Source organism: Oenanthe melanoleuca, chromosome 14, assembly GCF_029582105.1.
Source record: "Oenanthe melanoleuca isolate GR-GAL-2019-014 chromosome 14, OMel1.0, whole genome shotgun sequence".
Classification (NCBI taxonomy): Eukaryota; Metazoa; Chordata; class Aves; order Passeriformes; family Muscicapidae; genus Oenanthe; species Oenanthe melanoleuca.
Genome location: NC_079348.1, coordinates 14645026 through 14672620, shown reverse-complemented (window position 1 = coordinate 14672620; position 27595 = coordinate 14645026). Strand labels below are relative to the sequence as shown.

General features: G+C 57.5%; 2 protein-coding genes across 2 annotated transcripts in view; one reads left to right on the top strand and one right to left on the bottom strand.

Annotated features, from left to right (window-relative positions):
• Positions 1–846: 846 nt before the first annotated feature.
• PPL (periplakin) lies at positions 847–27539 on the top strand. Its single transcript, XM_056503752.1, has 22 exons — positions 847–991; positions 10379–10478; positions 11040–11194; positions 11583–11703; positions 12198–12323; positions 12627–12668; positions 12776–12937; positions 13336–13443; positions 13942–14037; positions 14954–15076; positions 15978–16124; positions 16822–16973; positions 17438–17535; positions 17977–18134; positions 18950–19128; positions 19223–19361; positions 20654–20847; positions 21149–21299; positions 21577–21660; positions 22230–22346; positions 22864–22956; positions 24014–27539. Exons 1-22 carry the CDS (start codon positions 930–932, stop codon positions 26696–26698), a joined length of 5292 nt encoding a protein of 1763 aa, XP_056359727.1. The 5' UTR covers positions 847–929; the 3' UTR covers positions 26699–27539.
• Positions 21604–27595, bottom strand: part of UBN1 (ubinuclein 1) — a 32611-nt gene continuing 26619 nt past the window's right edge. Inside the window, exon 18 of the mRNA XM_056503754.1 lies at positions 21604–21679. Coding sequence (XP_056359729.1) covers positions 21669–21679 — 11 coding nt within the window. The 3' untranslated portion in view covers positions 21604–21668. The remainder of the gene's footprint in view (positions 21680–27595) is intronic.

Below are 27595 nucleotides of genomic sequence, written 5' to 3'. Positions count from 1 at the left end.
TAATTGCTGACTGCTGTGTGCATGTGTGAGCAAAACCTCTTAGGCTGCGGGGGGCCTGGGGGAGGCATCCCGGTGCCCTATGGAGTCCTTCAGGTCGGAGTAGATCTGTAAGATCATCAAGTCTGACCGTCCTCCAGCACCACCGTATTCGCTGCTAATCCATGTCCCCAAATGCTACATCCACACAGCTTTTGAATCCCCCTGTGCCAGTGCCTGACCACCCTTTCCATGAAGATTTCCCAGTATCCAACCTAAACCTCCCCTGGCACAACCTGAGGCCATTCCCTCTTGTCCTGTCCCTGTTCCCTGGGAGCAGAGCCCGACCCCCCCGGCTGTCCCCTCCTGTCAGGGAGTTGTGCAGAGCCAGAAGGTTCCCCCTGAGCCTCCTTCTCTCCAGGCTGAGCCCCTTTCCAGCTCCCTCAGCCTCTCCTGGGGCTCCAGGCCCGTTCCCTTCTCCTCAGTGTGTTTCTTGTGAAAGGCCCAGAGCCGCCTCCAGGACTGACAGGAGCAGTGATGCTCCGAGCACCGCTCATCCCCACAGTCAGAGACCCCCCTCTGTGCCCATCACGGTCCCGCTGAGGCCAGGACCCCCCCGAGCTGCTCCCCACCCGTGCCCCGGCTCCTGGGGGGAAGGGGGGGTCAGGCTGACCCTGCACATCTGGGGGGGTCCAACATCTGCCGGGCAGCGCTGGAGCGGGGAGCGCAGGGCTCCCCCAAAGCCAGGGAGGATGCTGCGGGGTGGGGAACGGAGGGGCGGGCGGGGCAGCGGCGGGCAGGAGGCAGGAGGAGGCAGGAGGAGGCAGGAGGAGGCAGAGGCGGTGCAGCCCCGTCCCGCCTCCCGGCGGGGCCCGGCCCGGTGGCGGCGCAGAGGCTGCGGGCGGCGGCGGGCACGGGCAGGAGGAGCGCGGCGGGCGCCGTGCGGGGACGCGATGCACTCGATCTTCAGGAAACGCAACAAAGGGAAATACAGCCCCTCCGTGCAGAAGAAGAGGTGAGTGACCCGGCCCCGGGCAGTCCCGCTCCTCCCGGGACGGGCAGAGCCGCCATCCCGGGGATCCCGTCCCGCAGCATCGCCCCCACTCCGCGCCGGGGCTCGGGGAGCTGATGCCCCCCGAGCAGTGGGAGCCCTCCCGAGCAGTGGGAATCCCCCGAGGGGTGGAACCCCGAACTGCCGGCACCTCCCGAGGAGTTGGTACCCCTGGATGTGTGGGCACCACCGAGGTGTGTGCACCCTTAAATGTGGGCACTCCCGAGGAGTGGGCACTCCCCAGGAGTGGGCATTCCCCAGGAGTGGGCATTCCCGAGGTGAGGAACCCTGAAGCGTGACATTCTCGAGGTGTGGGCACCCTCTGAGCGGTGGTAAAGCCCCCGACGTGTGGGAACCTCGATATTTGGCCCCCGCTGAAGTGTCAGCCCCTCCCCGAGCTGGGGCCGCATCTCCTGCGCCAGGTGTGGGCACAGAGGTTGTTCCTCCCCTCCCATCGCAGGAGCAGCAGCTCCAGCCAGCAGGTTCCTTCGTTTCCCAGGTGTGTGCTGGGTTAGATCTTAGGGGAAAACAGAATAGTCTGGCTGTTGTCCATCTTCGCCCCTTGTTCCCTCAGGACCAAGGATTTGGTCCATCGTCGTTTCCTCGGCGTCCTGTGATGGGGTGGGGACGCCTTTCGGTTGTACTGGTTGGTTAAAAAAAAAAAAAATGGCAGCGTGTTGAATATGCCCTGTGAAAGGTCACTGATTAAAGGGGAAAGGGGTAAAAATCCCTCCCCAGGAAGGCTCAGTCTCTCTGAGCTGGAGGGTGGACAGTCCCCAGCCCCTGCCTGCTCCGGGATGTTTTCCCAAAGAGGTGGATGTTGGGATTAATTCAGAAGCGTGTCCTGTGTTTCCCAGAGGAGCTGCAGGGGCTCTGGAGCATGTGGAGTGCTCCAGAATTCTGAGCGATTCAAGGATTCACGATCCAAGCCCGTGGCTTGTTCATCTCCTTCCATTCTTTTCCACCGGCACCAGTCCTGGCTCGTGGACTGGGAGCAGCCGCCCCCTCCCAAAAATCCTCCTTTGGGAAGGAAGCTGGGGAGCTGGTGCAGGGGCTGAGGTGCCCTCGAGGGCCCAGACAGGGGCCATCAGCGCAGGAGGCGCCGGCATTTCCCAAGCACGGGACCCGCGGCTGCTCCCTGCCCACGGGAGCGGGGCTGTGGCGGGCAGGGCGCTCCCAGCCGGGGGAGCTCTGCCCGCTGCTGCCCTGGCACAGGGCACCTGCTGAGCTCCCTCTCCCGGGGCTGAGGCTCCACTCCAGCCGCGGGGAAGGTTCCCCGGCAGCCCGGCTGGCTCGGCAGGGCCGCCCAGGCTCCGGCTCCCGAAGCCCGGGGCTCTGCTGCCTGCTGCTGCCCCGGGCAGGGCAGGCGGGAGGGGACGGGGGTGGCACGGAGGGGGTGGCACGGAGCCCTCTGAGCTCCGCACCTCCCTGTGGCCCCGGCGTTCCCAGGGGTGAAGGATGGTGCCGATACCCCGGCGCATTTCGGAGCTTTGGGGGTCAGTGGGCGGCTCGGAAGTGATGAACCCGCACCTGGGCAGGCAGCGCAGCACTCCGAGAGCGTCAGGATGCTGTGAAGCAGGAGGAGACAGGCCTGCATGGTGCGGGGTGCCCACCCTGGGGCCGTGGCGGGGTCCCCACGCTGCGCTCCGAGCGCTGCCAGCCCCGGGTACCCCGCGCTCTCCCCTCCACGGCGGATGGGCTCGGGAAGGAAGAAGCCGCCCTGCCTGGAGCCCAGGGCCCTGGGCAGGTGCCAAAGCATCTCCGGGGGCTGCGGGCCAGGCTGAAACCTCTGTTTTTCTGGCTGGTGGTGGCTGAGGAAGCAGCGCAGGGCTGCGCCCGGGGCCACTCTCCCTCCCTCCCTCCCTGCGCCCCAGCTGTCCGCGCACACCTCGAGGAGAGCTGTGCTTATTAGCCCCAATTTGTTAATTCCTGCCTTGGAGTTTACAAACACCTGTGAATCCAGGGAACACTCCCACCGTGTGGAAACAGCCCCACCATCAAGGTGGGGAAGCCTGTGCCCGACCGGTTGAACAACTTGCTGGAGGAGGATTGCGAAGAAGCGAGGAGCTCCTGCCCCGTCCCCTGCTCCAGGCACTGCCAGGCTCCCAGGCGGCTCCCGCCCAGCTCTGCTGCCAGGAAAACAGAGCAACACTCCTAAAATCAACCGCCCGCCCCCGCCGGCAGCGGGGACCGAGATTTCGCCACGGCGTGAGCGCGGCCGCATCCCGCGGGCGGGGCGCGGTGCCAGGCTGCTGCCCGGGACCGAGCCCGCAAAGCACCGAGGGACACGGCAAGAACACAGCACCGGTTTGGCAAGAGCGAGGGGCACTGGAGCGTGTCCTGCTAGCCCTGGAGCCAGGGCCACGAGATCCGCTGAGGGAGGCAGGGGCTGCCCGGGGAACATCGGCCAGCAGCAGGACAGAGCCTGGAAAGGAGCCATGGGAGCCTTGGTGGCTTCCTCAGCCTCGGGACAAAGCCTGCCCAGGATGGGAACATCTCCATGAACAGCACTGGCGCCCAAGCCGGGTGCTGTAACCTCCCCATGAACAGCTCTCTGTCCCCTGGATGTGACAGCCACCCTGTCCCAGCCCCAAAGTGGCCCTCAAGCTCCCATCCAGCATCACCAGGATCCAAGTGTCTCCTTAGGAATATCTGCTGCAGCTCAGTGATCTGCCTGAGCTCGAGGTCTCCAGGCTCAGTAGCCATCTCCACCCAGCCCTGGGCATCTCCCTGTCCTGGCTGGGGATCCTGGAGGATGATGGTGACATTTCTTTTGTCTCATGGACTTGGCTGCTTTATTCTGCTCTCATCCCTGAGTATGGTCAGGTGCTGGGAATTCAGCCATGACCACTGCATTGTTACATGGATGTGTGCCCCTGGAAGGGAAGGCACAAGCCTTGAACAGAGCACACAGAAAATCATCAGCCTCCATCCACATCATGTTCCTCAAACACTTGCCATGCTTAGAAAACAGGAGGTTGGCTTTCTCTTCGGATAGTCCAGGCTTGGCAGGTAAAAACCAGAGAGGGAGGTGAGGCCCTGGCACAGGGTGCCCAGAGCAGCTGTGGCTGCCCCTGGATCCCTGGCAGTGCCCAAGGCAAAGCTGGACAGGGCTTGGAGCAGCCTGGGACAGTGAAAGGTGTCCCTGCCCATCTACTCCAAAACATTTGATAATTCTATGATAAAAACTAGTCCAGCCTTCACAGCTGCTGCTGAAACTCTCCTTCCTGCCAGCAGGAAAGTTGTTCATCCTCGGGGTCCTGGGTGGGAGCATCCAGCCAGGAGTGCTCCCAGCCCTGGGGACCCTCAGCAGTGTCACCCCCCAGGCAGGAGGGGGTGCAGGCACTGGCACAGCTCTGCCTGCAGGGCTGGCACCATTTCCAGAGGCTGTTTGGAGTCAGCAGGAGGCCCAGACAGGTGAGTCAGGAGCTGCTCGGTGCTGAGGGCGGGGCGAGCCTCCCACCGCCCGCCCTGTTCCTGCTCTCATTTCCATGCAGATTACAATAAAACATCACCATTCCTACCAGGGAAGATAAACACAACTGCAACAGGCTGGGCTGAGCACAGCAGCCCTGCTGTCCAGCTACACCCTGACGTGGGCAGCTTGACAGAACTCTGCTCTGAGTTTTCAGCCAGATCCTAATCTCTCCCAAACCTGAATTACTGCAGCCAGAGCCCAGCCCTTGTGCCCTCTACCCTGCCACAGTTTCACTCCAGTGTCATTAAAAGCAGCATGAGAGAATTTCATGCAGTGGGAGCTGTGGCTTGGGGAGCTTTAAGGACATTTATAGCTCTGTGCTGTGGCCTCCTAGAGGATTCATTTAATCCCTCCTAAAGACTGGCCCTCAGCAGCAGGGCTGACTGGGAGAGCTTTTGATGAAATCTGTATAAATGGACATTGAACAGGGATGGAATTGAGAGCAGCAGTGGGTGGTCACTGCCTGCTGGGCTGATTGTCCATCCCAGTGGTGGGATGCAGGAAGCAGGACTGGGATCCCTGCTCAGATCCCATCCTCACCCAAGCCCCCTGTCCCTGGCCAAGCCATCCCAGCAGGAGAAGCCTCTGGATGGGAAAGTTTCCTGACAGGAGAGCAGCATCCCTGAGCAGGACAGAGCCCTTCCCATTAACCCTGCCAGCAAGGATCAGGCTCATGGGACAAATTCCCAGCAGGACCCTTCCCAGGGAACTCAGTCAGCTGGAGCAGTCAAAATTCGGGAGTGTCTGAACATCCTCCCTTGGAGGGATTAAGGAAACAGCCTCCTTGTTTGGGAAAAGGAAACTGGAGAAATCAAAGAGATTTTCTACCACCTGCCAGCAAGCACAGGACCTTTGCATATCCTGGAGAAACTGATTTCAGGGTTTGCTCCAAAAACTGCTCTTACCAGTGAGGGTGCAACCTAATAAGAAGAGAGAAAGAAAAAGGAATAGAGGGGGAAAAGTCCAGTTTTTAGCAGAAAAGTTTGCCAAGTTTTCAAAGTTTACAGTAATTACCATCATTGTCAGTTGAGAACCTCTCTTAATAAAAACACCCCAACAAATCACAACTAAAATACCAAGAAAAATCACCAAAACCATAAGAAAACAGAAGAAAGAAAAACCTGAACCCTAAAACTGCCCCCTAAACCTTCAGAAATACCCGAACCCCTCTGAAAACAAGGTCTTGAGATCAGAATTGTGTGGATGAACTGCTGTCTGCCATGGCACAGCTGCTTCCTTCTGGTCCCCCAGCTGGGAGAAACCCCAAAACCTGCTCCCATTCCCCATGGGAATGACCTGGGATCCTTCACCCCAGCCAGGCAATAGCATCCACAAAAAAACAACTCTTCTGCCGAGCACAGCTTTCCACGAGAGAGATCACTTTTTCCTTCCTGACCAGAGAATGTTAAAGTTCTCCAGAAATGGCAAAGCCAGTTTTTCCAGGCTTTTTTTTTTTTTTTTTTCATCTCTCAAACAAAGCCTTATCTATTCCAGCAGAGCAGCTCTGCATTTCCCCCTCTGCTGCAGCTCGCAGGGGCCGTGCTCTGGGCACTTTTGCTCCTGGCTCTGCTCAGCCTTGTGTGTGCTGCCCATCCCAGCTGGGCTCTGGCCAAATCCTGACAAATCTTCTCCCTCCCCAGCTCTGCTCCAAGCTCCAGAGATCCCCCCCAGCCTGTTTTTTGGCCTTGGCATCCCTTTGTCTTACCCTGCCAGCAGCTCTGCTCCAAAGCCTGGATGCATCCATGGCTCTTCCCAGCAGCTTCCCAAGAGAGCCACCTCCCCTCAATCCCATCCTCACATTTTCCTGGGACAGCCAAGGCTTCCTGACTGCTCTGCCCATCAATTTCTGTTTCTCCTGCACAGAATCACAGAAGGGGTTGTGTTGTAAGGGAGCTTTAAGCTCATCTCACTGCACCCCCTGCCATGGCAGAGACACCTTCCCCTGTCCCAGGCTGCTCCAAGCCCCATCCAGCCTGGCCTTGGACAATTCCAGAGATCCAGGGGCAGCCACAGCTGCTCTGGGCACCTGTGCCAGGCTTTCCCCACTCTCACTGGGAACAGTTCCTTCCCAATATCCCATCCATCCCTGCCCTCTGACAGTGGGAAGCCATTCCTCCTTTTCCTGCCACTCCAGCACGTTCCCTCTCACAGCAGATGAAGGGCACAGGGAAACCAAACCCCTCCACCCTCTGGCATGGAGATTTCAGCCAGGCTTCAGCATTCCCTGTTTGACATCCAGCTGGATGCAGGGACTGTGCTCCCCATCTGGTTTACCCACACAGCCCAGCTGTGGAGGGGACAGGTGGGTAATTACCAGGTCTGATGTTCTCACATCAGGGATGTCCAAGCTGGTTGAGGAAGTGCTACCAAAGTGACAAGCATGGAGAAATAAATACAGAAATAAGAGAGGTCCTAGATGAGAGGTTCCCATTCTCTCTCATTTCTCTGTTTATTGCTGCACACTTTTCTCCCTCATTTCCAGCAGCAGTGGGATGAGCAGAGCACACACTGAGCTCCCTGCTCAGGGCAGGATGGGCTGCACAGCAGCAGCTCCCTGATGCTGCAGTTTTGAGGTGCAGCTCCCATGGGAGTTTTTATGAGAGTTCCCTGTCCCACAGCCTCAGCTGGTGACTCTCACATAAACCACAGAGGTGGTGAGAGCAAACAGCTTCTCTGGTGTGTCAGGAGGGCTGAGCCGTGCCCACGTCACATCCCAGCATGTCCTTGCTTGCTCTGAGCAAGGCTGCATTTCTTGGTCCTGGTCACCAAGATGGAAGCAGCACTTTCTGGATCACCAGACAAACTATCCCCTCCAATACAGGGAATTCTCTGCCCCCCCTTTCCCCCAGCCCCTCACCTGCTCCCAGTCCTGCAGTGATGGAGAAGGGATGTCACTGTCCCAGGTGCAGGGGGCTGGAGGGTGGCTCTGCCTGGCCCTGGGCTCTCAGAGCCATTGAGGGCAGGAGGTGGGGATGGGTGTCCAGGGGCAGCACCCCAGCTTGGAAGGGGCTGGCAGGGCACAGGTGCTACCAGGGATGAGGAGAGCCTGTGGCTCCAGCCTGAGAGAAGAGCAGAGAGGAGGGGACAAGGGGCTCATCCTTGCCCAGACACAGCATCCTCATCCCAAACTGGCTCAGCAAAGCTGGTACCTGAGGGACAGGGTCAGGGCTGGGGTGTTGCACTCGCTGTTTCCAGCACCTGAGCTCAGTTTTGCTGATGCAAACTGAGCACAAAGGCTGGGCCTGGGCTCCAGGCTCAGCTCTGCCAGGCAGCTCTCCAGGTCAGCAGCCTGAACCACAGCCATGGATCCAAAAAATCCCTGGCTTAGGTTTATTTTCTCCCTTCAATTCAGAGGTTTCAGTCAAAACTAGAACTAGAAAAACCCCAGACTTCTTCTGGCTTTTGGGATGGTTTTCCCATCCATGCTGCAGATCCACTGAAAACCTGAAGATCCATCCTTGGACCTGCTGGAGTCACTGAGACCAAGGCAGGGCCCAAGGACAGGAGCCAGCAGCAGCTTCCAGCTCATCCCAGCTCAGAGCCAGTCCAGCTCCCAGCCCTCAAGCTCCCACCTGGATAATGAACCTCTCTCACCCTCCAAGCCCAGGTGGCCTCCAGTTCAAGGGTGGGAGGTGAGGAAGGCTCCTGGGTGGCCACAGGCTCTGCCAGGATGCAGGAGACTCCAGCTCTGAGCAACCATCACCTGCAGACACCTGAACACGTGCAGCACATTGCAGTCCCCCACTCCAAACCACTGATTCCACCTGACTTTTGCCCTGGTTGCTGTGGGATGATGAAGGTTGGAAGAAACCCCAAAGTGGATTTTGAGGAGCTGCTTCTACCACAGGAGCAGGACCCAGCCACCCACATCCCATCTCCCTGCACCCTCCAGCTGTGATTATTGAACACAGAATGACAATCATCCTTGGAATTATTGCAACCACGACTCCCAGTGACCCCTTCCTTGTCTCCTCTGCCCAGGAATGCCCACTGGGGTCATTGCTGCTGGTGCAGGAGGTGCCAGGCAGGCAGCAGGCACAGGGACAGGCACAAACCTCCGAGTACCATCCTCATGATGCAGCTTCTATAAAAAGAAAAAAATCAGTGTAAACCATGCCCATACCAGAACTTCCCAGGGAAGTGTGAACTTTCCTGGAGCTGTTGGATGCCACAAGGTCCTGGAGCCTGGGGCAGGTTTGAGGTAGGGAGGAACAAGCCCAGAGCTGGGGTTTGGTTTGTTCTGCTGCACTGAAGTGACAGCACACAGGGCAGGCAGGAACAGGTCCTGACACTCAGCACCAACCTGGGGTCAGTTCACAACACTGAGGGGCTGGAGCATGTCCAGGGAGGGGAACAGAGCTGGGGAAGGGGCTGGAGCACCAGGAGAGGCTGAGGGAGCTGGAAAGAGGCTCAGCCTGGAGAGAAGGAGGCTCAGGGAGAACCTTCTGGCTCTGCACAACTCCCTGACAGGAGGGGACAGCCGGGGGGGTCGGGCTCTGCTCCCAGGGAACAGGGATGGGACAAGGGGAAACGACCTCAAGCTGTGCCAGGGGAGGTTTAGGTTGGATATTGGGAAATTTTTTTCATGGAAAGGCTGGCACAGCTGCCCAGGGCAGTGGTGGGGTCACTCCTCCTGAAAGGATTTAAAAACCATGTGGATGTGGCACCTGGGGACATGGGTTAGTGGTGGCTTTGGCAGTGCTGGGGGAATGATTGCACTCCTTCGAGTGCAAATACTTAGAGGGTTTTCAAACCTTTACAATTCCATGATTGTACCTGGGGATGCAGGAACTCTGTGCCACACACCAGCAGTGCTGGCATACTGCTGTCCCCAGCCAGCCCTGCTCATCCTCTCCAGCTGCTCCAGCAGCAGCTGACACTTCCAAGTGCCTTAAAAAGATTAATTCTGCCACCATATAACGAGGTCATTAACGCTTATATTGAGGTGTTGGGACTGGACAGAGCCAGCCTTTGGTTTAAGCCCAGATGGCAAAGCAGCAGAGCTGGGACAGCCCAGCCTTGCCAGCAGCCTCAGCTGCAGGGGTTTGGGGAGCACACCCTGCTCCTGCCTTGGTCAGGGGTGGCAGAGCTGTGGGCAGTGCCTGGCACGCCCCTGGGGCTGGCCCTGGCATGCTGCAGCCTCTCCTTGCAGCCAAAGTGAGATGAAATGTTTAAAATAACCCCAGCAATGCAGGAGCTGCGTCACGGGTTGTTCTGCTCCGCTCCAGCTCCGCCGTCCCTGCACTTGGATGGGAATATTTGGGCTGGCCCTGCACCCTGCCAGCCTGGCCAGCGTCACCCTGGGAGCAAAACCAGTGCCCAGCACGGGAAGAGATGCAATGTGTGTGATCCCATCCCTTTCCTGGGTTTAAAGTGTGAATAACTCCCTGCAGAGAAGGAAGCCTGAGCCTGGCACAGAGGGGCAGAGCAGGGCTGCAGGCAGCGAGGGGCAACAGCCTCAAAGGGGCCACCAGCCCTGTGGGCATCCTGCTGCTCCAGCTCCTCTGTTTCCACACTGGACCCCCCTTCTCAGGCACAGGATGGGATTGTTGGGATGTCTGTGCAGGGCCAGGAGCTGATGATCGTCCTGAGCCCCTTCCAGCTGAGGGTGTTTTGTGGTTCTCTCCCTGTCCCTGCAAACAGCTCTTCCCATTCCTGCTCCGAAGCCGAGGGAGGCTCGGGCACCAGTCCCGTTTCCAGCCGGCCCCCACCCCCTCCTGGCCCCCTGGCTGAGTATTTTGGAAAGTGTTGGAAGGCAGCAGTGAGTCACACGCAGCTGCGGTGCCTGGCGGGCTGGGCTGGCCCGGCCACCCCCGGGTCACCCGGGAGCTGCGGCCGGCTCTGGGGGTGACGAGCCCCCGTTCTCTCCCCAGCATCTCCAGCAAAGAGCTGACCGAGCTCATCGAGCGCCTGCAGAAAAATGCCGACCAGGTGGAGAAAAACATCGTGGAGACCGACTCCCGAATGCAAAATGTGAGCACGGCCCCACACTCACAGGCTGCTCCCCCTGCCCCAGCCCTCGGCACTTCCCGGGCTCCCCCCTCCTCCCCTGTGGCACATGTGGGTGGCTGCCCTGCCCTGCACTGCCACCTGGATTGTGAGGATCTGCAAAGGGTCCTTGAGGGGTTATTGGGGTCCCCCCGCTCATGGGAAGAGGATGGGAGGGTGTTCCAGGCAAGAGTACCCCAAAATTCTCCCGTACCCAGGGGGGCAGGACTGTGCAGAGCGGGGATGTGCATCCCAGGAGGAGAGCCTGCAGCATCCTCCTCATCCCAAGGGATGCATCCCAAGGTGATGCAGCTCCCCAGCCCTTCTCCAGCAGGAGAGATTGGATGGGACTTTGAGCACCCCCATCAAATGGGAGGTGTCCCTGCCCATGGCAAGGGAGCTGGAGCTGGAGGAGGGGAAAGTAAAATACATCCCAGGTGGATGGGAGACAGCAGAGCTCCTGCCCCTCCCCAGTGCCAGGGGACAGCGGGGTGCCATCATCTCTTGGGTACAAGGAGGTGACCCTTTCTCCTGTCCCCACTGCAGGACCTGCACAAGATCAAGGCGTGCCAGCTGGCACAGTACAAGGAGCTGACAGCACAGAAACTCTCTGAGTCTGACAAGCTGCTCTACGTGCTGGATGGGGATGCAGCCGTGGCCCGGCACATGAAGCACCCCCAGGGGGACATGATCACAGAAGAGTGAGTGCCACAGGGACACCTGTCCCCAGAGCCCTGGGGGGTCACCACGGGCTCCTCTGCATCCCGACTCCCATTAGGGTGTGTGACCCACACCATCCTGGGCACATGGAGTGTGAGATGATGGCAGCATGGCAGGGTGGCACCTGCCCACTGTGCCTCATGCTCTGCCCCAGAGCCAGCCTGCCCTGAGCTCACAGCCACGGGAGCAGCCCCTGGCAGAGGGCAGAGCACAGGAACCTCCGGCCTCTCCCTGCCCAGCCTGCCTGGGCTCTCCCCTAAGGACAGCCCCATCTTCCTGGGGCCTGGAGAGGATCAGCTACACCCACCAGTGCCAATGCCAGCCCACGCCCACATCCTGCAGCCCACCCCCACCTTTTCTTTCCCGCAGCATCCGGCAGCTGAAGGAGCGCGTGGCAAACCTGAAAGTGAAACATGACCAGATCTACAACTTCCCCCTGCAGCACATTGAGCCCCAGGTCAACTGGTCAACAGTGATCGAGGAGAAGCAGGTACCAAGGGGGCCACCAGTGTCACTGCCTGGCCAGTAGCACCAGCTACTGCAGCTCCCCATGGAGAAACTGGCTCTTGGAAAACTTCTGGGCAGCTCCATCCTGGGAGCAGCAAACAGCTGGGTAGCAGGGCAGGGGCAGAGTGGTGGGACAAGCCCAGCTGCTGTGGCACCAGCAGCCAGTGCTCGAGGTGGCACCGGTCCTGGCCTCAGCATCCCCAGTCACCACCTGCTTCAGGCTCTCCTCCACAGCCCTTCTTCTTTATTTTATCCCACTCCCTACACTGTTCCAGCCAGAGAGGGTTTAACCCCCCAAACTGGTTTTCCCATGGCTGCCCTGCAGCACAGCTGATTTCACTCCTGGGACATCCACACACTGCAGCCACCAGAGCCCATCCCAGCCCAGCTCCATGGCCACCTCCAAGAGGAGATTCCTAGGTCTTGGCAGCCTCACCCCGTTGCCCCATTGCTAACCCCAACTCCTGTGCACCCCAGGATGCACTGAGCAGCAAAGGCTTTGGGACTGACCTGCCGCTGGTCAACAGCCAAGTAGAAGAGCACAACATCTTCCACAACGAGGTCATGGCCATCGGGCCACACATCGTCAAGGAAGGAAGCAAGGTCAGCTCTGCTGCCCCTCTCCCTGCTGCCCTGCAGGGTCAGGCCTGCCCCGAGCCCTGGAGGGAGGGGAGGCTGTCCCACCACCCAGGGTGCTACAGCCCAGAGCAGGTTTGGGTGGGTGCCCAGATCCCCTCCCAGCCTGAGAGCCCAGCATCACACACCGGCTCTGGCTTTACAGTGAGGCAAATCCCATAAAGCACATCCCCTTCTAGCCTAAACCCACATCCCTCTGCACCCTCGAGCCCCTGTCACACCATCTCTCTTTAGACACCGCTCCTAACTCCTGCCTTGCTTCTTCTCCAGGAAAACTTGAGTGACTTCCAAGCCAAATACCAGAAGCTGCTGGTAAGAGGCTCTGGGGTCTGGGGGACGAGCCCTCCTGGAGGGGTCCCGTGTTGGGGTGGCCGCACAGGGAGGAGCTCTGGCTGAGCTGTGCCTGTGCCCCCCTGCAGGCCGGCTCGCAGCAGCGGCAGCAGGACCTGAACTCGCTGCAGGATTACATGCAGCGCTGCACCAACAAGCTCTACTGGCTGGATCAGCAGGCCAAGGACAGGACCCATTACGACTGGAGCGACCACAACCTGGACTACCCCAGCCGGCGCCGCCAGTACGAGGTGTGTGCGCTCCCGGCAGCCTGGCCCTGCTCCGGCTGCTGCTGGGCACAGGGGAGCTGGCCATGGCTCCAGGGGGGCTGCACGGGGGCAGGAAACCTTCCTTCCCCCTGCCTCAGTCGCCCCCTGCCCATCGTGAAGGGCTCTGAGATGTGCAGCTGATAGTACGGGGGTAGTGAGGTCATTCCTTACCTCTGCCAAAGATAACGTGATGGGGAAGCATGAGAGCTCCCTCACCTCCTGCCCTTTACCTCAGCTCTGACTTGGCAACAGCCACATCTTTAGCAACATCTGCAAGGGCAGGAAAAGTGAAAGCTGCAGTGGGAGAACAGCACACAGTCTTGTGGAGCTGCTCAGCCCCAGGCAGCGTGGGGATCAATATCTCACCTCTCTCCATGCAGAACTTCATCCACCGGAAGCTGGAGGAGAAGGAGGAGGCCATCAACAAGCTGCACGCTGATGGGGATCAGCTGCTGGCCCAGAACCACCCCGGGAAGAATGCCATTGAGGTGAGCACTGGGGATGGGTCCCAGCTCCCCACCCGCCCTGGAGCACAGCCCAGCCCTTCTCCAGAGTGGGACACGGTGCCAGCACCACTCATGACTTTAGTTCCTGAGATGCCAAGGGGGAAAAAGCCTCCTTCACTGTGTAAACACCACAGGAGGAGCAAAGATAAACCTAAGGAGCTTTTCCCATCTTCCTCATTCCTGTGGCAATTACCCTGTGCCCACCTAGAGAGAATAAACTGTGGTGGAACCCTTCCCTGTTTGGTGGGAGGATGACCACAAGGATTTGCCACCTGCACACAGCTGATGTTCCCATGGGATCATCCCAGCCTTGGGTATTCCCATCCTGGGTTCCCCCTGAGAGCATCTGGGTGCTCCAGAGGCAGCCCAAGAGCTGCCAGGGTGTCAGCAGTCCCAGGATGCCAACTGGGATTTCCTGGTGGGCAGTTCAGGCGTTCCCCTGCCAGGGGATCCCGCTGATGTCCCAGCCCTGTGTTGCAGGCTCACATCGAGGCCGTGCACGCCGACTGGAAGGAGTATCTGAACCTGCTGATCTGCGAGGAGAGCCACCTGAAGTTCATGGAGGACTTCCACAAGGTACCAAATCCCTGGGGCAGTGACTTGTTGGAGCCTGGAGAGCATCTGGAAATTGGGTGGAAGAGATGGAGTGCTCTAAAACCAGGATTTTTAAGGCTAGGAGAGCACCTTGAGCTGGTAGAACACAAGTGATAATTGGTCAGGCACCAAAAGTCAGTGATTGCTTGGCCAAAGCATGAGTTGCAGAAAGCTTCTGCTCCAGCACTGTTTCATGAGTCACAGTCAGGTCAGCTCCCTTGTCCCCAGGACAGCAGAGATCCCTCAGCATGGGGAGAGCTGGCATGCTGCACTGGGAAGCAGGAGGGCTCCATGCAGGAGATCCCAGCTGCCACAGGCAGAGCTGCCCCGAGGAGCCGGGCACAAGGGCTGGGTGTCCCAGCGGAGCTGGAGCTGGGCAGACAGATGTCTGCTGGATAAATGGAATCCGACAGCCAGGGAGGCTCGGCAGGGGAGCAGGTCGGGCTGGATTCCTCTCCCACAGCCTGGGCGTGTTCACCACCCCGGAGCCTCCTGCCAAAGCTGAGCTGGGGTGCCCAGCCCAGGCAGCGCCTTTTGTGGGGATGGGCCAGAACAGCTGCCCCAGGGGATGGTTTGTGTGTGGAAGGGCTTGGCTCTCCCTTCTCCTGGCCCTGGCACTGGTGGCACCACACACCGTGGTGATGCTGTCCCACTGAAACAAAACCGAGGGCAGGGAAAGGTGGGACTTGACAGCTCTGCATGGAATAAGCTGCTCCTGGTTGTTGTTTCGTTCGAGCTGATGTCCTGAGGAAGGGAAATAGTGATTCCTTGCCTTTCTCCATATATTCTGGGTGTCCAGATGCCCAGAGTAGCTCCTGGTGGCTGTGTGAAGACCATGGAGGGTCTGCTCCATGTTTCAGCAGGATCCTCTCTCACGAGGAACTTTCCCTCTCTGCAGTTTCAGAAGGACACCAAGGATGCTCAGGAGCTTTTGAAGAAGGTGGATACAGACCTGGACCAAAAATTCAGCCCGGAGTTCAAGGACAGATACCAGCTGGAGTCTCTCCTCCGGGAGCTGGATGTGAGTGTCTGCAGGCAGGACTGCAGGGGAGGCAGCAGCAGGAACCGCTGTCCCCATGGGCTGGCACAGGGACATCCCCGCCCGTGTGGGCACCTGGCCCAGCTTTCTCCACGGGGAGCAGCCTGGCCGTGCTGCTGCCTCCCGTGCCCGGCCTGCCCCCGGCTCTTCCTTCCCCCCTGGCTAGAGATTGCCTCTCCCCTAGCAACGTAATTGCTCACTGGGCTGGTTTTTATTTGTTCTCTCATTGAGTTAGCGCTCGTTAAGGGTGGGAGCATAATTAGACCTGCTGCCAGAGGAGGTTGTGGAACTCGCTGTGCTGCAGTGAGCTAGGCTGGAGATCGCCCACTTGGGAAGGGCTGTGCTGAGCCTGAGCCCAAGCCTAAACCTAAATCCAAGCCCAAGCCCAAGCATGCTGCAGCAGGCCCAGCTGATGCAGGTGTCCCGGGACAGCTGATAGCTCTTCCCAAGAGTTGTCCCCTCTCCTCCTGCATGCTCCATCCCACTCAACATCTCGGCATCTCCACCTTCAGGGGTAGAAGCAGAGTAACAGCTGGAGAGCCTTGTGAAAGGGCTGGAATCAGAGCTGGCAGTGGGGCTGTCACCAACACAGCCACGCAAGCGTGGGGCACCAGGGAACCCTGTCACTCTGTCACCCTGTCACTGCCCGCTGGCTTGGCAACCCCTGGGCTCAGCCCAGTGCTCAGCCCGGCTGCAGAAGGAGGGAGGAGAGTGCAGAAGCACTTGGAACACGAACACAGGGCTGCAGGAGGTTCCTTCAGCATAGGAGACGCCACAGTCTCTGTCCCAGCTGTGTGGGAATGAGCTCCTCCCTGGCTGTGAGAGCCCAGGAGCTCGTTCTTCCCCGGTTTTCTGACTGGTTCTTGTTGTTGCCCCGTGCCAGGACCAGGAGAAGGCGCTGGACAAGTACGAGGCGGTGGTGAAGTCGCTGCAGGAGCGCAGCCAGCAGGTGCTGCCGCTGCGGTACCGCCGGCAGCCGCCGCCGCAGCCCATCCCCGTGGAGGCGCTCTGCGAGTACGAGGGCGAGCAGGTACCGGCACCGGCACCGGCACCGGCACCGGCACCGGCACCGGCCCGGCAGCGGGCATGGCCGCGGGACCTCCGGGGGCACCGCGGCGCGACCGGCACTGCGGGAAGGAGCAGGTTTTTCCAAGCGGTGCTGGTGGCTCCTGCAGGGGGAACAAGGCAAAGGTCGCCCTGGCCCCAGTGGGAAGAGCAGGTTTTGCAGCGGAGGAGCAGGAGGGGTCTCGCTGCCTCTCACACACCCTGGGGATGTTGCGACAGCACAGCTCTGTCACGTTCCCACGCTCCCTGGGCTGGTGTCCCGGCGTGTTCCTGACCCAAGGAACGCCCAGCAGCAGCGGCATGCCCGGCCCGCACCCTCATCCCGGCACCGGGTCAGGCTGCGGACTCAGGAGCTGGACAAGGGCACGGGACAGCCGAGCCCGCAGCCACCACAGTGACAGGGGTGGGACCGGGGCCAGCAGCTCCAGCTAACTCAGCTGCCGGCTTCTCCGAGAGGAAAGCCAGAGCACAGCGCTGGGAACGCCTCCTCATCTCTGCCCGAGTGGGAATTCTCTTGCCGGGGCTGTCGCAAGCGGCACGGCTCGGTGCCTGCAGGCAGGAGGGAGGGGCAGGCACATGAGCTCCTGGCGAGGGGCAGGCTCCGGGAGAGGCCGGGAGCGGGGCTCGGGGCCGTGCTGCTGTGACAGGCTCCTGTCCCGCAGGGCCAGATCAGCCGCGGAGCGCACTACACCCTGCAGAGGAACAGCGGAGACCTTTGGGAGGTGGCCGACAGCGCCGGCGACACCATCAGCGCCCCCGGGGTCTGCTTCATGATCCCCCCGCCCGACCCAGAAGCGATAGCCCTGGCAGAGCAGTACGTGCCCCCAGCCCAGCCCCCGGCCCTGCGCCTCTGTCTGTGCCCCAGGGCTCCTGCCCCAGTTCCCACAGCCAAGCCCTGCCTTCTCGAAGCCTCAGGCTTCCTCCCAAAGAGATTCCTGCCCCTTCTTGCTTGCCCACAAGATCCCACCTGGCAAACAGGGCTCAGAGCCATGCAGGTTCCCCCTGCTCTGGGGGTCATTATGGCAGGGGGAGCTGCCCTCCCCTCCCTCAGCAGGCAGGTCCCTGCCTGGCTGGCTCTCCCCTGCTCTAATGAGGACACTGCTCTACCCCAACATGGGGTAAAGGTGCTTTTCCCCCCACCTGCTTCAAGGCTGCCTCGAGGCAGCAGCCCCCACAACCCTGCAGAGCTGGAGCTCCTTCCTGGAGCAGTGCTGGGCTGGTGATGGGGTGATGGAGAGGCTGAGGGTCTGATCCACCTCCTGCTGTCCCGTTTTGCAGAATTGCCAAGCACTACGTGGCCGTGAAGGAGAAGACCAACAACTGCAAGAACGTCCTCCAGCAGCGCTATGAGGGGCTGAAGGCAGACAGCATTGGAGGTGTGGGGCAGGAGGGCAGCTTGGGGCACAAAAAGGCTTCAACTTAGGTGGTGGAGCATCTTATGGGGGTGTTCCCATCGCCTAAGGGTCTTGGGGACAACAGTGCAGGATGGGCGTGGGGCAGAGCAGCCAGGCTGTGGTCAGTGCAGATGTGGCAAAACACAGCTATTCTACTAAATGTGGTATACAGAGGGAGCCAAGTGTTTGTCTACCCAGACAAGATGGCACAGAGTAAAACAACTGCAGGTGTTCCAGACTCCCAAAGTCCTCATCCTGACAGCTGTTCTGTTTCTCTTCCTCACCCTTTCTCCTGGGCATGGGACAAAAGACAAGTTAATTCCCCAGCCTCAGGGAATGCAGCAGGATGAGAGTTTGGCACTCAGCAGTGGGACTGAGCCCAGCTTCCAAGCAGCTTTAATCTGTTCTCCTCTTGGTTTCCAGATGCTGCATCAGTTCGGGGCCGCCAGCTCCTGGCAGGGCTGGAGAAAGTCAACAGTGACCTGGACAAGCAGGAGAAAGCAATAACAGCGAACCTGCGGCCGCCCCTGGAGCAGAGCCGGGCCGTGCAGGACAGCACCGAGCGCTCCAAGGACCTCAAGGTGGGGCTGGGGAACTGAGGGATGGTTACAGAGCTCCCAAAGGGTCTCCAGAAGGGTTCTCAATAACCAGGGGTGCTTAAAGTGCTCCCTGAGCATTGGAAATGGGGAGTGATGCTCACAACTTCCTCCAGTAGAGGTGGGGAGCAGCCCTATGAGCAGCCTCTGAAGCCCAAAACCTTTGCCCTGCTTCTGGTCCAGCTCAGCTCAATGGGAAGAAGGTGATGGCTGCAGGTGGTGGCTGTGAGGATGAGAAGGGAGCCCTCAGGGTTTGATCCTGCCCATCATCTGAGCACAGTTAACTTTGCTACCACTATCACCAGCTCAGAGAGGAACAGGAAAACCCTTGTGGTCCAGTTTCTCCTTGTGGACCTGCTCCTCCAGGCTCCAGTGGCAGTAGCATCCAGCTCCTTTCCTCTTTTTCAGACCCCTAATTAAGCCAGGCTCTGTGCCACAAACCTCCTTTGGTTTAGGAGGAAGCTCAGGTCCTGGTTACATCACATGCCCAGGGCTGTGTCAAAATCCAGGTGCCACCACAAGAGAAAGGAAATTGCCCCAGCTGCCTGCAGCGCAAGGCAAGGATTCATCCCAACAGCCCAGCTGAATCCAGCATGTCCCTGGCAGAGCTGGAGCTGTGGGAACCACTCCCCAGCTGGAGCTTGCTAAGGAGAGACAGAAAAGAAAGAAAGAAAAATCATGCCCTGCAGGGCTGAAAGGCACCTTCCTCCTCACAAATCCTGACTTCCTTCCTCACCCCCCACAGCCGAGTGTGGCTCCTGGGTGGGCTCAGCTGCTCTAAAGGCTTTGCTCTCCTGCAGAACATCACCAACGAGGTGCGGCGCATCGAGCCGGAGAAAAGCAGGAAGGTCCAGGAGTGCGAGGCCTTCATCGAGTCCGTGCCCAACACGGGCAGCGCCAGCCTGGTGAGGAGCAAGGTGGAGAACACCAACAGGAAGTACGAGCGCGTGGTGCAGCTGCTCAGCGCGGCCCAGGAGAAGTAAGTCATGGCTTAAATCCCAGCTTGAGCCCGGCCTAACGCAGGATCCTGCAGGAGGAGGGGGCTTAAACACCTTCCTCTCGTGTCCCTACAGAGTGGAGGTGGCCACAAGCCTGGAGAGGAGCCTGCAGCAGGGCCGAGACCTGCTGTCAAGCTATGAGAACAAGCTGGTCATCGATGACACGGTGCCGGAGGACTTGAGGGTGGTGGACAGGAAGAAGGAAGAGCTGCTGGTGAGTGTCTGCCCTGTTCACATGCTGCGCTTGCAAAACCATTTTCCAAAAGCCGTGGTGACTCCTGCTAAACTCACAAGCTGGATCTGTTGGTGACAGGATGGTTTCCCCAGGGGGAGTGAGAGCTCACCTTGCCTCCAGTGATCCCCACCTATTTCAGATCAGACACAAACACCTTCCATCCTCAAATGAAATCAAATCAAATGCCACTTGGAGTATTGTGATTTGACAAAAGGACCAATGCAGATTGATTCCCCCTCTAGTCTGCCCTTGTGAGACCCTCCCACAGCACTGCTGTGTCCAGGTCTGGAGTCCTCAGCACAAGAAAGACATGGACCTGTTGGAGCACATCCAGAGAAAATGCTCCAAGGGCTGGAGCCCCTCTGCTCTGGAGCCAGGCTGGGAGAGCTGGGGGTGCTCACCTGGAGAAGAGAAGGCTCCAGGGACACCTCAGAGCCCTTTCCAGTACCTCAAGGAGGTTTATATAAAAGAGGGAGAGAGACTTTTTACACAGGCAGATACTGACAGGACAAGAGAAATGGGTTTGAACTAAAGGAGAAAAGATTTAAATCAGATATTAGGAAGAAACTCTGCTCTGTGAGGGAGGTGAGGCCCTGGCACAGGGTGTCCAGAGCAGCTGTGGCTGCCCCTGGATCCCTGGCAGTGCCCAAGGCCAGGGTGGATGGGGCTGGAGCAGCCTGGGACAGTGGAAGTTGTCCCTACCCATGGCAGGGGGTGGAGTGAGATGGGCCTTTAGCTTTTTCCAAACTCAAACCTTCTGTGATTCTTAGATAAGTGAAGGATAAAATGATCTGGGAGAAGCAACACAGTGGCCTGATACTGGAAAGATGGGCCTGGCAAGGCTTTGAGAACAGTTACTGCTTGGAAAAACTACCCAAACTGGCAATTCTTCTGCTATAGAAAGACCAAGAACTGGCTAGGCCAGAATTTTCTGTGCTCCTTCAGCTTTTCCATGAAATCCCAAGTTCAGACTAACATGGAAGAGCTTTCACTGTTCCTTCCACAGCTGCTGCCCTGGCAAGAACAGGATCTAAGCCTTGCATGAGGAGCAGCAGCTATTTTGCACATTGCACAGTTGCTTTTAAAGGTCAGCAGGTGGAGGAGGGAGTTAGAGGCAGCTCTAACTTTCTCCCAGGTGGTTCTGCTTACCATGTAAGACTTGAACTTGGTTTTTTCCACAGCTGGTGGCACTGCTGCAGCTCAGCCCTGTGACTAGAGCCTGGCTTGTGTGAAACCCCAGAGAATCTCCCTCTCCTGCTCTTTTCCCACAGGCCATGGGCACTGAGCTCCAATCCAAGAAGTTCCTGCTCAGTGAAGCCGAGCAGAACCTGCAGAGGACCAAGACATGCTCCAACACCCTGGCCAGCAAGTTCCAGGAGCACTGCCCCGACATCGAGCGCCAGGAGGCAGAGCTCTACAAGCTCAACCAGCGCTTCAACAACCTCAGCAAGCAGATCGACCACAGGTGAGGCAGGGCAGCAGGGCTGGGGCACTGGCTGGGGTTGGAACCATGCTGCAATTGGAGGAGGCACAAGGAGGAGTTGCAGCAAGGCTTGCAGGGAGGTCTGAGGAGGAAGAGGTGTGTGCTGGCTGGGTAGAGCTGGGAAAACAAGGATTGAGTTCTCTTGCAACAGAGGTGCCAAGAGAACAACTTCTGGCTCAGATCCATGTCTTTAGGGAGCAGGGGAAGTGGGGTGGGTTATGAGGTGTCTGCAGCAGGCACAGGAGGTGGGACAGGACTGCAGCTGAGCTGATTTCCCCCACAGAACGCAGACCCTGCAGAAAGCAAAGAGTGCCTACTCCAACTACCGCAGCAACTACGACAAGCTGAACCAGTTCCTGTGCAGCATCCCCAACTACGAGCCCCAGGAGACTGACAACATCCAGCAAGTGGAGATGAAGCTCAAGAGCCAAGCGGTAAATCCCAGAGCACCCCAGGCTCCACAGGGAACCATACTAAACAAAACAGAACTTAGGTAGCTCCTGAATATCAGATAGAAAAATATAAATTTTTATTTGATTTGGTTTTGTGCTCTAAGGTCCTGCTATCCTCCTGTGCCTTGTTTACTCAAAGCAAGGCTGCTCAAGGAGGTTGGAATTCTCAGGGTTGTGATTTTAATGGTAATCCCCCAAAAAGGCTGAAGAATGCATGTGGATGTTGTGTTCCCTCTGACCTGTATCTCTGTGCACCCAGGCACTGCTCAATGACATTGCAAGCAAGGAACAGGAGGTGCAGAAAGTCTCTGCCACAGCTCAGCAGTACCAGCAGGCAGTGAAGGTAAGGACTTAAGTTCTGCCTATGAGAGAAAACAGAGAAACAGAGTATTTTGGATTAGAAGAGACCCTAAAGCCCATCCCATTCCACCCACTGCCATGGGCAGGGACACCTCCCACTGTCCCAGGCTGCTCCCAGCCCCATCCAGCCTGGCCTTGGGCACTGCCAGGGATCCAGGGGCAGCCACAGCTGCTCTGGGCACCCTGTGCCAGGGCCTGCCCACCCTCCCAGGGAACAATTCCTTCCCAATATCCCATCCATCCCTGCCCTCTGGCAGTGGGAGCCATTCCCTGTGTCCTGTCCCTCCATCCCTTGTCCCCAGTCCCTTTGCAGCTCTCCTGGAGCCCCTTTAGGCCCTGGAAGGGGCTCTGAGGTGTCCCTGGAGCCTTCTCTTCTCCAGGTGAGCACCCCCAGCTCTCCCAGCCTGGCTCCAGAGCAGAGGGTGGGGTTTTGTGGCCTTCCCAAAAAACGGGTCAAGGGGTGAAGTTGTTGAAGCCTGGGCAGCTTAGGAGGAGCCTGTGTATGAAGGAGACCCAGGAATTTCCCATTTCTCCTGGAATGTCCTCCCACAGGACTACGAGCTGGAAGCTGAGAAGCTGCGGTCCATCCTGGACCTGGAGAACGGCCGGAATGGCTACACAAGCAAGAAGCCCAGGCTGCAGTCCCCAGCTGCCAAAGTGAAGGAGGAGGTAAGCAAGGAGTGACCTACATTTACTATGGGGACCACAGGGAAGGGCAGGGAATCAGGAGGAAGGGACTTTTCATCATTTTTTTGAACTGGGCTGGCTAGAATGAGGGAGGGAAAATGCTGGATTTAACACTTTTGGAAGGGAAAAAGGAGGAGAAAAACGAAAAACCTGGAAGTTTTTTCCTTCTCTAGACTTTCAGAGAGATTTCACCACCAAAGATAGTAATACTTACAGTGAGATGAGGCCAAAAGCCACTTATTTATGCAGGATGTTTGCTACCTGCCTCAAACTCATCCTGCCTATAGAGGCAGGCAGAAGTATCCACCTGGTTCTTACTGCACCTCTTTTTGCTTATCTTGAGTAGAAATATCTCATTATGACCATGAATGTGTCTGTAGATGAGAATCCCTCTCCCTCCCTGAAAGCTCAGCAGTTCACTGCTGTAGGTTTCTAGAGGAGCACCCAGAGCCTCCCTAGAGCCTTCTCCAGCTCTTCCCAACACATTTTTGCTCTGCAGGAAGCTGTTCTGGCAGCCAAATACACGGAAGTGAACGCTGTGAACAAGCAGAGGCTGCAGAACCTGGAGTTTGCCCAGAGCCTCCTGCGGCAGGTGAGTGACCACAGGAGCAAGGTGAGGCTGGAGGGACACACGTGTAGGACCCAAAGACACTGTGGATGCCACTTGTGGGGCTCTGCCAGTACAGGCTGAACTGGGAACAAGCTGGTGTTTTGTCCCCCTAAATCATTAACCAGCAGATACTTCAATCAGACCACCCCCCAATCCCATTTCCCACTCATCCTAGGAAGTTCCATATAATTTTTAATTCTCTTTTTGCCATTCTGATGCAGAATTAGTGTCGCTTGTGGCTCAAAGCTTTGTTCTGACAGCAGCAGGCATTGCAGAAAGGATTTCTCAGGCTGGGAACCCACAGAGAAGTCCATTTGCAAATGCTCCCTGCTCAGAGCTTGCCACAGCTCAACTCCTTCCTGTTGCTTTGCTGGAGGCACCGAGATCCTGGCCTGGGTCAGGAATAGTGTGGCCAGCAGGACCAGGGCAGTGATTGTCCCTCTGTGCTGTCATTGCTGAGGCACCTTGAGTTCTGTGTCCAGTTCTGGGCCCCTCATGACAAGAAGGGCACTGAGGGGCTGGGGCATGTCCAGAGAAGGGAACAGAGCTGGGGAAGGGGCTGGAGCACCAGGGGAGGCTGAGGGAGCTGGAAAGGGGCTCAGCCTGGAGAGAAGGAGGCTCAGGGGGAACCTTCTGGCTCTGCACAACTCCCTGACAGGAGGGGACAGCCAGGGTGGGGATCGGGTTCTGCTCCCAGGAACAGGGACTGGACAAGGGGAAACAGCCTCAAGTTGTGCCAGGGGAGGGTCAGGTTAGACATCAGAAGTTTCTTCACTCAAAGGGTGGTCACGCATTGGCAGGGGCTGCCCAGGGAGGTGGTGGTTGTGTTCCACCATCCCTGGAGGTGTCCAAGGAGGAGCTGGATGTGGCACTCTATGCTCTGGGCTGGGTGACAAGGTGGAGATCAGTCACAAGTTAGACTCCTGGATGATCTTGGAGGTTTTTTCCAACGTAAATAATTCTGTGAGGATAAGCACCAAAAGAGTGATTAACTGGATTTTTTTTGACTCGTTTTCTTGGATCCTTTTGCCAACAACAGCAGCCAGAGATTCAGGTGACACAAGACTTTGCCCAGACCAAAAGGTCTGTGAGGCCTGTGGAAGAAGTCTGGAAGTTGAAGAAAGAGCTTGAGGATGAGACTCAGCGTCGGCAACAGCTCGAGGCAGAGATCGAAGCCATTCAGAACAACATTGTCCACCTGCAAAACCAGAAGCCCCAAGAAACTGTGGTGAAGAAAGAACTGGTGAAGAAGGTGCCTGACCCCCAGCTGGAGGAGAGCTTCCACAGACTGCAGCAAAACCTGGCAGAGGAGCAGCGCAAGAACCAGGTGCTCCAGGATGAGCTGGAGGCTCTTAAAATCCGGCTGCGTGTCCTAGAGCACGAGAAGAGGGAAGGAGGGCAGGAGTACATAGTGAAAGAGGTGCTGAGGATTGAACAAGATAAGGCTCAAGCTGCTGAAATCCTGAAGCTCAAAGAGGAACTGGAGGAGCTCAGGAGGCAGGAAGGGACCAGGGAGAGTGAAGTCATCCTCTTACGCCAACAAATTGCTGTGCTGTCCAGCGAGAAGAACAAAGAGCAGGAGAAGGTGACGGAGAAGGAGGTGCTGAAGCTGCAGAACGACCCCCAGCTGGAGATGGAATTCCGGATGTTGCAGGAGACCAAGGAGAGGGAGAGCGCCCTTCGGCAGAAGCACGAGGAAGAGCTCAGCTTCCTCCAGGAGAAGCTCAGGCGTCTGGAGAAGGAACGGGCCATCGCCGAGGGCAAAATTACCGTCAAGGAGGTGCTGAAGGTGGAGAAGGATTTGGCCATTGAGAGGGAGGTGAACGAGCTCCGGCGCCAGTACGAAGACGAGAAGTCCAAGGGCCGTTCCAACGAGCGGGAAAAGGCTGAGCTGCTCAGGAAGATCCAGCTGCTGGAGGAGGAGAACTCCAAGGTGGTGGTTCAGGAGAAAGTGCGTGAGATTGTGCGCCCAGACCCCAAGGCTGAGAATGAAGTCGCCAACCTTCGCTTGGAGCTGGTAGAGCAGGAGAGGAGGTGCCACGGTGGGGACGAGCAGCTGAAGAGCTGCCAGAACGAGCTGGCTGCTCTGAAGAACAGAGGGCCCCTGGTAGAAGTCAAAGAAGTCATTAAGGAGGTCATTAAGTACAAGAATGATCCAGAAACTGAAAAGGAGCTACAGCGACTCCGGGAGGAAATCATAGAGAGGACCGGAGCTATTGAAAGAGCTGACCTGGAGATCTACCAGCTGAAACAAGAGATACAAGCTTTGAAAGACACGAAACCTCAAGTGCAAATGAAGGAAGTTGTTCAAGAAATCCTCCAGTTTCGGGAAGACCCCAAGACTAGAGAGGAGGTAGAGTCGCTGCGAGTGCAGCTGGCAGACGAACAGATGAAGCACATCGACCTGGAGAGGGAGCGGCTTCTCCAAGAAGAAAAAGTAAGACAGAAGGAGGAAGAACTTTCCCAGGTGAAGGAGAAAGTGGTCCAGCAGGAAGTAGTGAAGTATGAGCAGGATCCTGCCTTGAAAGCTGAGGTGAACTCCTTCTCGCAGAGCATCGAGAGCGAGCTGAAGCAGATCGACGGGCTGCGCGAGGAGCTGCGCAAGCTGCAGAGGAGACGCTCCGAGCTGGAGCGGCAGCTCGAGGAGCTGGAGAAGGAGAGGCAGGCCCGCAGGGAGGCCGAGCTGGAGGTGCAGAGGCTCAGGATCCGGCTGAACGAGCTGGAAGAACAGGAAAGAGAAACGACAGAACGAGTGACTGTGAAACAGAAAGTGATCCTTCAGCAAGATCCCCAGCAGGAGAAGGAGCACTCCCTCCTCAAGCTGGAGTTAGAAGAAGAAAAGCACCGCAGGCAAGTCCTGCAAACTGAGCTAGAAGCCCTGAGAAAGAAGCTCCTTTCTTTGGAGAAAATGGAGGTCAAGGAGAAAGTGGTCTTTTCAGAGAGTGTCCAAGTGGACAAAGGAGACACGGAGTACGAGATTCAAAAGCTGAAGAGCAACCTGGAGGAAGAAAGTAGGCGCAAGAGGGAGCTGGATGCAGATATCAACCGCCTGGAAACCAGGCTGTCCGAGGTGGAATTCAACAACTCCAAGTCATCAAAGGAACTAGACTTGTTAAGGGAGGAAAACCACAAGCTCCACCTTGAGAAACAGAACCTGCTGATGGAAACAAGAAGACTGCAGTCAGAGATTGAACTCACTGCAACAGAAACTCATGATTTGAGAAACATGACCCACGTGGACAGTGGAATAAACCTGGACTCCAGGTTCCAGTCTTTGGAAAGGGAGTTAGAGGATCTGAAGCAGCTATCCAGAGAAAAAGATGCAGAGATCGAGCAACTCCAGAATCGCCTGAAGACAGTGGCTATCAAGAGGGAGCAAAGAGAGAACCACCTGAGGCGCTCCATCGTGGTCATTGACCCCGACACAGGAAAAGAGATGTCTCCAGAGGAAGCTCACGTGTTTGGCCTCATTGAATGGAGCCTGTTTGTCAAACTGAAGAGCCAGGAATGTGACTGGGAGGAGATCTCAATAAAGGGTCCCAACGGAGAATCATCTGTGATCCTGGACAGGAAGTCTGGCAGGGAGTTCTCCATCGAGGACGCCCTGAAGAGCGGGAGGCTGACCCCGGCCCAGTACGACAGTTACCTCAACAAGGAGATGTCTATCCAGGAGCTGGCGGTCCTGGTGTCCGGAAGCAATTACACAGCGCTCGCTCCACTTTAGAAACTTCACTTCAAGAGCAGCCAGTCCGAGCTGCAGCACCTTGTAGACATCCAGATCACTGCAAATCCTCGCCCTCCTTCGCCTCTTCCAAACTGCTACAGCCTCTGCCCCGGCCCTGCTATGCAGCCACACCGCTTGTCACACACTGCAGAAAACACCACCAGTAGTGGAAAACATCTGCCAAACCTTGTCCCCCTCTTCCTCCTTGCCTACCAGAAAACGAGAAAGCCTTAGGACAGTGAAGTGCCTCAAGTCCAAAGACTCAGTAGAACCTGCAGTTCCCTCAACTCCTCCTCACACAGTCGTGTACGAAGCCGAGTCAGGAGAGAGACTGAAGGCCCAGGTGACTCCGAGGTGACCAGCAGGAGCTGGTTATGTCAGCTGCATGTTGATAAGCCAGACAGTCCCACCGTGGACAACTGACTCAATGATGGGCTCGTCCTCTGAGAAAACCAGCTCTGTGGAAGCCAAGGTTTCACTCCACAATCACCACCACTGTTTGCTCACCTCTGTGCCTGTGCTCCTGAAGAAGAATGAAGGTGTACTTTGATGGCAACAGCCTTTGATCTAGGAGGAGCATTCACACACCCCAGAGGTCAAGGAAAAGGATATGAAGAGATGGCAGAACCACCAGACACAAAGGGTTGTGCACAGCATGCAAGGGAACCCAATGCAGAGGGCCTCCCACAGACAGCTCCTTCCCTCCAGGTTAAAGCTGTTAGTGCTGGTGTTTTCCGGGATGGAGTTACATGCAGCTACATGTTTCATTTACTTGTGTAAGGGAAAGGGGACTAGAGGGGAATTCTATTTATAGTACAAAATAAAATTGCAGTGGCTCCAATCAGAAGGTGTTTGGTCTTTATTAATTATGGCAGCCTCCTGATCTTTGGCTATACA